Source organism: Falco naumanni, chromosome 3, assembly GCF_017639655.2.
Source record: "Falco naumanni isolate bFalNau1 chromosome 3, bFalNau1.pat, whole genome shotgun sequence".
NCBI lineage: Eukaryota > Metazoa > Chordata > Aves > Falconiformes > Falconidae > Falco > Falco naumanni.
Window position 1 is genome coordinate 59,195,298 of NC_054056.1, and position 12,121 is coordinate 59,207,418.

The 12,121-nt window shown below is 44.4% G+C and overlaps 1 protein-coding gene across 1 annotated transcript in view; it reads left to right on the top strand.

Annotated features, from left to right (window-relative positions):
• The first annotated feature begins 2,148 nt into the window (after window positions 1-2,148).
• Window positions 2,149-12,121, top strand: part of SPIRE1 (spire type actin nucleation factor 1) — a 132,773-nt gene continuing 122,800 nt past the window's right edge. The window contains 2 exon segments of the mRNA XM_040586288.1: window positions 2,149-2,334; window positions 2,337-2,690. Coding sequence (XP_040442222.1) covers window positions 2,250-2,334; window positions 2,337-2,690 — 439 coding nt within the window. The 5' untranslated portion in view covers window positions 2,149-2,249.

The window sequence follows — 12,121 nt, forward strand, 5'->3', positions numbered from 1 at the left end:
AGCGTCCAGGGTGTACTTTGTGAGTGATGGAGATCCAGCAATACTGAAGTTTAAGCATGTGTCCTTTCCACAAGAAGATTTATTTCTGCTTCTCTTGGACCTAGCAATACGTTCAGCTTGGAAGAACAGTTCAGTCAGGTATAGGTATTCTTGTTCACCTATGAACTTAATAATTTATGGATTTTTTTAATGTAAGACTAAGAACTGGATATCTGAACATGTGAATAGCTGTGCTAGGTTAGGTAAAGTGGTTTAACCTGATGCCTTTTTCCTAAGGTTAGCTTAGGAAATTTCTGAGGTAGAAGTTGTAGCCAGGCCATTTTGCTTAACAACCATTCATGAGTTTGTCTGATTCTGAAACTTGGGTCCATAGTTAATTATCCATCGATGGTTTTCTTTGTCTTAAATCTGTGGGTCATTATTTTGCCGAGTGTCTTCTAGTCTTCATGCATTGAGAAATTGCAAGCATTTGGACTCACTGAACCTCCGTACCATGCCTCTGTTTTTCACTATGTGGACTCCAGGCATCTCTTTCAAGGCTGAAGAATCCAAAATAGTTTGATTTCTTCTGTAGAAGCCATTCTGTATCTTTGGTAGCCCATGCCTGCCTTTTGTTCTGCTAGTAAGAAAGATCCAACTCTTTCTGCTGGAGCAAAAAAAGTCACCTAATCCTAGAGAATATTGCAACACATACAGCAGGAGTGAGCGTTGGCATTCTGCATATACATTTTATCAGCAGTGTGGTAGTGTGTCACCATTTTTCTTTTTTTCTGGAAGTGTTAAATACTTCCTAGGGCAGCACTTGGGTTTTAACTTGAAATTTTAAAAGTATGTTATGGACTTACTGGCCCTGTCAAATACTTCACAAATCTGTTTTTGTGTTCTCTTTGTATACCTGAAAGATCAAAAGGAAGGAATTTGTCTGTTACTCGGCATAGAGGACTCTGATTAAAGATTAGACAGTACAATTCTCCGCCAATTTCATTATGTCTAATATAATGTGAAAGGCTGGATTGTATGGTATGGTGAGTATAGCTAAATTTAATAGCTTTATTTAAATACTAGTTCTGTCTTATATGCAACAGTTTTTGTTACAGGCATGTATGTCATTGCAAGAGGAAAAAAGCACCCGCATTCAGGACAACTGACGGTGAAATGCGAGGCGGGCGCTTGCTGTTAGTAGCTGAGGGATGTGTGGCACTTCCATCCTGCTGTTAGTAGCCGAGGGATGTGTGGCACTTCCATCCTGCAGGACTGGGCGTGCGGAAGGGGACGCTGCCCCATGCCGTCTTCTTACCTGTATGCTTTAGTCTTTCATGAAAGGCAGGTGCTAAGGGGACATTTTTAGTTTCCTTATACATATGCTAGGTAAAACTGTACAATACTAAAGAAAAAGCCCAGACCTGTTTTTGATGTTTCAAGTCCCCAACACCAGCAGGCTAATGTTCCCGTGTGAGCTGCGGCGTGGGGAGCAGTTGGCAGCAAGGGGCTGGCTGTGCCCTCCTGGTGCCAGCCGTGTCCCGGGGCAGGAACGGCAGTTCCCAGCTGTTTGGAAGATGATTCCCGTTCGGGCCCTTTCTAGCCCGTGCTCATTCAACTGCTGTCGGCCTTTCTGCAGGCCCTTGGATTCTCCTGCCTCGCTGCTGCAGCGGGAGAGCTTGGCTGTTGGAAGGATGGCGGCGGGGGGGTGGGGGGGTGGGGTGGTCGCGTTGCGGGGGCAGGCCGTGGGGTTCAGCCCTCCGGCCGGGGAAGCAGGCGCTCGGTAATGCTCTTCGCTGAGACGTGCAGGTCCGCGGCGGGGATGTGGGTCGGTGTCCTTGTCCGAGCGGGGTGCGTGCGGGTGTCACCCTGCCTCCCCTCAGGCGGTGGTTGTTAGCATCGCTGGGCGCAGAGCCCGCGGCCCGAGCCTGAGGCGGGCGCGGGCGCCTGGCGCTCCCAAAGGCCGTTCCTCGCCGCCCACGGGCACGGAGGGTCCGCGGCAGCCCCCGAGGGCCCTCCCGCCTTCGCCAGGCCGCCGCCCGCCATTACGGCCGGGCCTGGCGGCGGCAGGGGGCGCTGCGACGCCGGGCGGCGGCCTTTGGCGGCGGGGGCGGGGGAGGACGCCATTGCGTTGCTATGAGCTGTCTCCCCCTGCGGCGGCGGCGGCAGCAGGCGGCCCGGGCGCCGTTCGTCCTGCTAGCCGGCCGCTGCCCGCCTGCTGCGCAGCCCGGGCTGTCCGGCGGCCTGGTGGCACTAGCGAGGCGGGGAGGATGAGTGCGGCGGGACCGGGCGGCGGCAGCAGAAGCAGCAGCAGCGCAAGCAGCAGCAGCAGCAGCCGCCGCGGCGGGGCCGGTCGCTGAGCCGAGGAGCACCGCGGCGGAGGCAGGGCATGGCGCTGCCGGGGGAGCGCGGCGCGGAGCCCCAGCCCGGCGCCTCCCGCCCCGCCGATGAAGAGGAGGACGGCGGCGGGGCCGGCGGGCAGCCGGAGGCGCTGTCGCTGGAGGAGATCCTCAGGCTCTACAACCAGCCCATCAACGAGGAGCAGGCGTGGGCCGTGTGCTACCAGTGCTGCGGTTCGCTGCGGGCCCGCGCCCGCCGCGGAGAGACCCCCGCCGCCAGGCTGGGGGCGGCCGCCCACCTCCGCGTCTGGCGGGACGGCGCCGTCACCCTGGAGCCGGGCGAGCCCCACCGGCCGCCCCCGCCCGCCGCAGGTAAGGCCGGGCACCGTCGCCGCCGCCCCGCCTCAGCCCCCCGGGTACGGCCCGGCCCGAGAACGGCAGCCCCTATCTCCCTCAGCCTTTGTCCGTGGGCTGTGGCGGCCGGGGGGAGACGGGCCCCTTCCCGCCGGCGGGCTGCGGTGAGCGGGCACCGGGCTGCGTGTGCCTGTGTCCCCGCACCGTCGCGGTGTCGCCCGTGGAGAGGCAGAGCCCCTCGCCTTGGATTCAGTGGCCGGCGTGCGGGTACAGGGGCGGTGAATGCGGGTTTGGTGTTCTGTAATTGCGTCGTCCTTTGGTGCGTAATACTGTGTCATCCGCACCTACAGCGCCTGCTTTCGGAGTTCCCTTGGTCGTACTGCTCGTCCGCGGTGTCGTGCAGAAATAGTTTGGCGTCAAAAGGCACCTATTAGAAACAGATCAGTGTAGAGCCTGGTACGCTGACATTAAGTAAATAAGGCGGCCGTGTACACCTACCAGGGGCTTAGCACCTACCATCTGTTTCTTTTAAAATGCGCAGGAAAACATATTTTGCGTTGGAAGGGAAAAGAAGGACACATGTCCATTTTTCAGCATTTCAAAGCTGCTGGTTACGTATGTGGAAAAGGTGACTTTTTTTGGTTGTGAGTACAGTTTTATTTCTGAAAAGAAACTAAGGCTAGGCAGCAGAGGGATGTGGTCAGTTTAGTATTCCCAAGTATCAACCTAGTCCACGTTCAACGTCACTGAATTTTCCAGGAAGACAGAGGGTTTGGGATTTTAAAGTGAGGTGAAGTAGAAGGCAATGTAAATTCACAAAATGGGATTAATGGAGTTCTCAGCATTGGTAACACGAGGTATAATATCCATGTTCTAATTTAATGAAGCCTTTTAATACAGTGTCTGTTGGAAAGGTCTTTTGGCAGAGTTTTACAGTAATCCAGTTTGGAGCTAGTGGCACCTGCAAATATCAAAATATACTCAGTAGAAGAAGGGACATAATTTTGTTCCGCAATTGAAATGAGTCTAGTTATGACTTCCATTTAAATGTGATCAGGGATGCTTTTTAAGTTAGTTTAAAAAGTGGGTTATTGTAACGTTAATAAAATGCCAGACCAACATCCAAAAGTCCAGGAAAATACTGTCCTGACCAAGGCATCTGCATGTCACAAGAGCATTTAAGAGCTCTGTATTGCACTTAGTGTGCTGTCTATAGTGTTTTGGTCTCAGATTTCTTTCTTTCCCTTTTCTACTGTAGGAAATATATTGATATACTATGTATTTCTTTCTGTTGTTGCCTTTTCATTGCTATTTGTGGGCTTATTCTTTTTCCTCTTACTACTGTATCTTTAATAGCCCATAGGAAGGTGTTGGATATATTTGGATATAAAGTTCGGACCCCTTGCTGACATCCAGTATGTTTACTTTTATGCTAATGCTGCACGTCACATCTACATTAGTCTTTGAAAATGTTTTCATTAACCTGTGGTAACCTGTGTACGTTGATACCACTTTTAAATCTTTGGATAGATGAGGCCTTTTCTTTCATTTTTCAGCCCTGGCTATTTTTCTCTTATCTCTCTTTTTAAGTTTATTTTCTAACCTTATTATTGTATGTATTATGTTGTGTATGAGTTAACACCACATATTTGTGATTATTTCTTGAAAATCTTAAAGTGTCTGTGTGTACATCTATCTATGTGCATATCTATCTATACACACACACACATATTAAAAAGATAAACAGTCTGTTGAGACCTCCCAAGGAAAGCAAGGAGGGGAGATTTCTGCCAGGTGTCCATTCCTAAACCATACTCAACATGAAACAAAGATGGTCCTAGTCAGTCTCCTTTGTTTTGTGGAACCAGTAGCAGGTTTTCACTGGAAACTGTCATATATGTGATACGGTGAATGTTGGTAATCCACTATACTGAGTATTGAAACGTTGACGGTAGCTTTACTTCTCTTTGGTATCTTCTGCGCTGTCCCAGTTCTTTTCCGTATTGCTCACTGCAGTGTCCTTAGGTGATGATGAATGAGCTTTCTGAGCCAATTTCAGCTTGAGCCTCTTGAACGGGTGTTTATTATTAGGCTCGTGTGTTCTGCTTAGTAGCAGTGAGAGCTTAAGAACCATTGCCCTGGCGCTGTGACTTGGGGAGCGGTACATCATAGCATAGGCCCTGAAGCTGTCTGGCCACATCAATTTTACTCTTGAGATACAAATTGAAGTTATCTTACAAAGATTATGTAGAAACTGATGTTACTTTCCCAAAGCTGTTTCCATGAAGCAGTTTTCCAGTTAATGCACAATACTTGACATTCCAATTCAAAATACCTAGAAATTGAATAAAATGTCCTTGAGATAGGAAGCAAAGATGAATTTCCCTGATACCAGGGCAGAAAAACAACCTTGGAGTTGAAATACCATCCTTAACCAAAACCAGAGACTAATTCTCGGATCTTTCCAGTTTTATCTATGTGATCCGTTAATAGCTAGTTATCTTGTTAGAAAAAAAATAAGATTTTTGTTAAATAGGAGTAAAAAGATTAAGAATGAAAAAGTCGCTCAGTTGTTCGTTTTCACATCAGCGTTGATACTACTTGAAACCCTGATGAGGATCAGGAAGGATTCCTGATAATTGTTTTCCTGCCTTTGTTTTTCAGACAACTTAGGTTTAAATGCCTGTGTCAGGAGGTTTGTTAGAGCAGTAGGGGTTCTGTGGGTTAACACTCTGAGCTGTAAAGCTATTTTATTCTGGCGATACATAAAAAAAATGTATAGCTGTAGGTTGGTGCATAGGCTTGGATAATTCACAGGGACAAATATCGGCTGTTAGTTTCTATTTTTGTAAACAACAGAATCCTGTGTGGGCAAATAAAGGAGTCCCCAAAGAATGGTGTCTTTGGGTAAGGAACATTCAGGCTTTGTTTAGGACTGCGAAGAGCGATGTGATCAGTCATGCCTGTCTCAGTGGGGCCTGGACGAAGTCAAGAGCAAATGCAGCCGCTGTGTCGCGGAGTTTGCTTTAGAGATGCTCACGAAGCAGTGTTTTCATGGTATGGTGCAAACCTTATCGTTTTGCTGGAACTGAAGTGAGTAAGAAATAAACATGAATATGCAAAAAATGAAGAGCTCACTGTGGTCATCTTAGTATGAATCATTGTAACTGTCTGACATCTAAATACCACAGAAATGTGGGTTGTTTAGAAATACCCACAATGAAATTGGAGATACAGTGTAGAATGCATTTTACCTAATGGGTGTTTTAGCTGTCTCTTTTACTTGCAATTTATATGAAACGAACTAACAGTGGTATCTAGTCAAGTGCCAGTTGCAGTAAAAAATAACTTCTGAATGAGCTAAAAAGTTTGGTGTAAACCTGTGGTTTCACTTCTCCAAGCTGTCTTGTGGAACAGTATTTACAAGTGTTTTTCTAAACTTGAAGCAATTGTGAGTGATGGATACAGTAGAAAACCCATACAGGAGCTGGCAATCGACCTCATGCCCAGTATTTAGCAGCAGCAGAATGCCCTAGGGCGTAGGAGGCTGTTTCATCTGGGTTGCATTGTGGCTGCAACAGGGCTCCTGCTTCTCAGTGTGCCAGCTGTGCTGCCTCCTTCCCACAGGACAGTTTTGGGGATGAACAGGCTTGGAAAAACTGGAAGTCTTCCCCACACGTTTTGTTAGTGCCAGATTCCTGACTTAGCAAAGGCAGCCACTGATTTTGGGCATTGCACCGAGCTTCTGAAGAGGAATGGCTATGAGGATCTCTGAAAGCATCAAAGATGAATATTTGGAAAACCCAAACTGTGCTGACATCCAGCTGTGGGCTGTTGAGGGCTGGCATCCATGTGATGCTCCTTAGCCTTCCCTCTCCAGCCTGAGAACATGCCTCTGCAGGTGGTGTCGGTGGCCCTTCTTTCGCCTTGTCCTCTAGCCCTAGAGGAGAAAGCACAGAGGAGAATTACTGCTGTTTTTATCAGAAGCAAAAACTAGGCAGATTATTCTCTTGGAAGTCTGCCAGGCGTTCAGCAGGAGGGAATAATGCATGGAGTTTTCTGGCTTTGAATCAAAAAGATCACAGAAAAGTTGACTGTGTGGTGGCTTTCACGGGACTCAGAGGGCTCAGGGTGAGACACTCTGGAGAGGAATAGCTTACTTTGTCTTGGCAGTTTTAATGACTTGTCCTTCTTATGCCCTTGTGTACCCGGGTATTGGAAGGCAGTGTGGAGAAATATAGGACGAATAAGTGCAAATTTAGCTTGTGTGCATCAAGACTTTATCATCTGTCAGTCTCTTTGGAGCACAGAGGGAAAACACGCAGGATTTTTAGAGGAAAATTAAATGTACTGACATTTTACTTCTTATTTTGTTGACCTTTTTGAAAGATAATGGATGAGAGTAGCCTTGCTTGCTGTTTAAATTTCAAAACAAGTGTTACTATGAATACTGCTAAAATAAATCGTACTGCTAGAATTAAGATAATTACGCTCTGCGTTCAGATTTTGTTCAAGGGTATTCAGACACATCTGTATTTAAAAACAGCAAGGTTTGATGTATTGAGCCTCACCTTTTCCTGCAAGACTTTTAAGATAGATATAGCTATCTATATAGGTATGTTAATGTTGGAAGTCAAGGTAGGAAGAAAATGGCACTAGACAGCAGAAAGAAACCTTGGTGAGTTTGATACTTCATCTACACTCACGTGCTCTGCTGATCTGTGGAAGAGAGAAAGCTTAGGCCTTATTTATGCTAGGCTTTCTGCCATCGGTGTGATTCCTGGTATGAAAGGGTGAACTGGAAGGCTTCCAGTCGTGGCTTACGCTGATGCATCCTGTGCGCTGGGGGTTAGTTACATGGTCTCTCTGTGAATATAGGCAGATGCTCGGGACCCTACTGTAGATGGCTGTGCTGGGGGAGGACAAAATACGCAAAGAAAAGATTTCAGCATAACAAAATATGGTGTTCTGCTAAAAAAAAAAACCCCAAACCAACATATTCTAAATGCCTGCACAAAAGAAATGGAAGGAAATGGCTAACAGTTATAGGTGACCTCAGTTACCTATATTTGTATGCAGAAATGTTGAAGGCAGTAAGGAGGCAGTGATGGAATAAAGATTCATTTGGTGTTGTCTGAAATCTGCATTTGTTCCCAAGGAAAACTTAAGAGCAAAGAACTTTGAGGAGTTGTGGTCTCCTGGTGTTCATAATGACACTTCAGGGGCTGACTGGAGGTGACAGTGTACCCCACAGTACCCAGTGAGAGATGATGGCTAGGACTGGGGTGGCTTGAGGAGGGCTTTGAAAATGAAGATGGTAGCAGTGTATGATGTGACAGAGAGAGAACGCCTTTAACAGGACAGCTCAGGGAGCAGGATGTGATCAGGGTGACAGGCAGGGAGGATGACCTGCGTGGCAGCAGCATTGTGAATGCGTCTGACCTGAGCGTGACTGTTGTTGCTGACTGTGCAGTAGGTGTATTGCATGTGGCAAGAGGACTAAAGGTAAGTAACATCCTGTATCCATGTTGGCAATGAACATATTCTATAAAAGTGGGGAAGCTTTTTCATAATGTCTATTAAAGGAAACTGGAGAGCGTTCACTCGTTGTTTCTGAATTACTTTATCACATTACAGCATTGGATCCAGTAAGGAGACAAACAAAATATTATTAATAGTTCTGATAAAACCTTAAGCTGGCTTGCATGACACATGTAACTATAAGTGTGTTACTGGATTTTGTTACCGTGCACTTTAAGAGGAACAGAAGGAGATGACTCAGTATGTACAGTGTAAAACACAAGACTGCAAATACATAGATGTGGTAGAAAAGAATTAAGAGAACTACTTCTTCATCTTCTTGAGAGAGTCTGCTAACAGATCCAACGGTGCTGTGTTGTCAGTTTAGAAAAGCTGTAGCCTGCTTGAAATTACGGATCCATCAAACATGATGGCAGAAACTACCAGTGACCTCAGTGGAGTCAGAATTCTGCCACACAAACTTGTTGAATGAGCAAGCAAGTAGATAGCTCCAGGAAAAATTAGAATATGATTATATTAACAGAACTTTAAAAAGAATAAAAATTGAGACATGAACTCTGTGAATTCACACTTTTTTGGAAGGGTTGATATCTGGACAGGCCAGAGGAAAGTGAGTGTAGTAGTATCTGTACTTAAGCATTGGCAGAAGAGACTGGCAGCTACGAATAGAGCTCAGCAGCACTTGGAAATACATATCTACCACAGTATTTATCTTAGAATATAAAAAATTGATGTGATCCCTAGGTAACCTTACAGGTTTTCTAAAGAGAGTGACCATTGGAACACAGAAAGAATTGCATGTTGACCACAGCCAATTTCCTTGTGCAGAGTAGAAATGGGACAAGACAAAGAGTGATCATTTAATTGTATCTTGGAAGTTATCACTAAGGTAGTATGGATTTGTTAGTTTGGAATTCAAGAATATTACTTTCTTAGTTGTTACTTTTGCTTTGTGCAGTGTACAAGAGGATTGCTTATGACTGTACAAAATGAGGAGTAATTTCAGTGAAGTGTTGAATGTAGAAAGATGAAGGCATGAAAAAAAGATTGTCATGGAAGGAAAGTCCTGGCTGCCTTTGGTCTAGTAACCTCTCTAAGAATTTTCCTTGTATTTTCTTACAAATTTCTTTCTCGTTCCTTTTTACTCTCCCAGGTAGAAAAATGAGGCATACCATTTCTACATCATCAGCTGCAGACTGATATAGAAATCATAAGTGAGTCAGATCCAAAAAGCTATAAGCTGTGAAAACTCATCCCATTTCTTCTTGTCTTCTAATTACATAGTTTAAAGGAAGGATATGTTGATCCTCAAAGCCTAAGTAAAGCTGCTTAAAAACATGGGTCTCCATGCTTGCTGCTCTGTGAGGTCTCCGATTACCTCTACTTATCCAGTCTGCTTCCTTCAACTTCCTTGTGTTCTTGCCATTCTTGACCTTCTTCCCTGCAGCCTGATGTCTCTTACTCCTAAGCTATACTTTACCTATATTTGTTGTTGTTTCCACTTTTTTCTATTTCTTTTTACCACACAAGATTTTTCTGTGCTCCTCTGTTTATCTTGCAATGTCCATCCTCTGCCAGAAGTCTGGGTCACTCCTGCTACGTTAATATTTTCCTATTTTCCTTTTCCTTCATTTAATTTTGAATCCTGTTCTTTGCATGTTCACCTCTTCCTTATGTTGCTTGGTTGCCTTTGCTTTCTTCATTCTTCTGTTCTTTCCCTTTCCTTTTATTGGTACTAATCTTGGCTCTCCTATTGACAATCTTGTCAGACTGGGTAACTAATGCTCCAGTTCCTGCAATCAGATGATTCAATGTGAGTCTGAACCTTTGTTCTTTTTTTTTTTTTTTTTTCTAAGGCGTTCCTCATTCTCTTAAGGGCAAGGAAAAGCCTCTTGAAGTCATAAAAGCTAGAAAGCAAATACAAATTCAATTTATTGTTATTCTGGGGCACCAACTAAAGACTGTTCAGTTTAAGGATTTTGAGTTAGTGATTCCCACATTCTTCCTTGCTCCTTTTCCTTCAGTTAGCTCCTGTGTTCCTTCTTTGGCCACTTCTTCCACTGTGGTCCAGTGTTCTCCAGTATGTATAGGCAGTGGCTGTCTTTCCTGAAGGCAGCTTGAGTTCTGCTCTTGTGGAAATAGCAACTTGATTTCACCTAAAACCTGTAGAAATGGGCTGTGGCATTTAATTAGAAAATTAATCTTGAGTACAAAATGAGTTTCACGTTTTCCACTGCATATATCGACTACACTGTTGCTTGAAAATCAGTGCTGATAATTTCAGTTCTGCAGGAAGCTGTCTTGAGGCAAATGCTTTTAGATCTATGCAGAGGAATCTGAGACACTAGAGAGGGCAAGGAAGATGCTCTGAGGCTGTAAGCCGCAGGACTCAGAGCAGCTGGTTATAGCTGAAACAGCAGACACATGATTGTGATGTCACGTCACTGATGTCAACTCTGTAACACAGGTTTTCTTTGGATAGCTGAGTGCAAATGGTTTTGCACATCCTGCATGCTTTCTTACAAATATCCTGTGTCAGTCCACTTTAACATACTGAATTATCTATTTTGCTTTTAAAATTCAGTCTTAAATGTGTGCTTCTTACTGTCGGCAGCTGTACATGATATGCTAGCTATTTGATTTTAAAATTATGAAGACCCTTTCTAACTGTGACCTGTTAAACCCTGGAAGGCAGGGAAGTTGTGCTTACGTGAAGCACGGGCTATAGATCAATTGAGTATAGTTTCTTTTTAAAAGCATTCTGAGAGCTTTTGTGAAAATAATTATTTTTTCCGGTCTAAATAGCAGCCTGAAGCTCCTGCCTTGAGGGATGAGATGATGTGCCCCAACGCTTGATGAAAAGTTTGGCATGACTCATCATGTTGAGGGTTTATATTAAGAATAATTTTAAAGTAGAAAGTTTTTCATCCCTCAAAATAATATGAAGGTTAGGGGTTTCTTTCTTCTTCTTCTTCTTTTTTTTTTTTTTTTTTTGGCAAATATGTCTCTGAAGGCTGTTTTCAGAGACATAGGAAACCTCCAATTTGAGTCTCTTCTTGCAAAAACTGATCTTTTTTTTGCATTTCAGCAATCTGAGTGAAAAATCATTGTCTTCCAAGTTGTAGCCTGTTTCTAGATTGAACTTAACTTGACAGTAAAAGTTATGCTGTTTACTAGTAACAAATGCATTAATCACTATTTGAAAGCTGTCATGGAAAAATACCATTGAGTCTTTTTTTGGCAGTAAGAGTGGTGAAAATGCTACACGGGTTAGTATCTAGTTAAATGGTTGTGAAGTCTGGAGAAGTCTGTGTCTATGTTAAGAAGCAGCAGCCGAAATAATTTTATAAGTCTTCACGTATTTACCAGATAAGCATTTGATGCTGCTTGCAGACAGAGACTATTCTATGGCGACTTATAGGGAATTTTTTTTTTCTCCCAGTGTGAATTAAGGTGTGACCCTTAGGCTACATTTAAGAGGTTCTGCTTTTTCAGTCATGTCAGCTAAAGAGAGAAGCCATTTCTGCTGCCAGCCAGTATAAGTAAATTGACTTGCACGGGCCATACAAAAGCAAATTAATTTCAGTCTTGATAGATGCAAGGAAGTGCATGTTTCCTGGGTCAATACTGTTAATGCTGGTCTCTTTAGAAATATAGGAAATTCCTGATGGAGGAGGTCCATAAGTCACTGCAGACAGCTTGGGGAAGTCTGCTAAGTGTATAGTTGGACTCAGGGTACTGAGGCATATGGAATGGGATGGTTAATAATTACCATAATGTAGTACATATTAAAATGTTTAAGTTAGTAGTTTGCGCCTGTCCAGAATACTCTCAGCAGTACATTTGAGCTGCTGTGAGACTTAAACTACTTGTTATTTCCCATTCCTTCCTCAGCACACGGAATCATG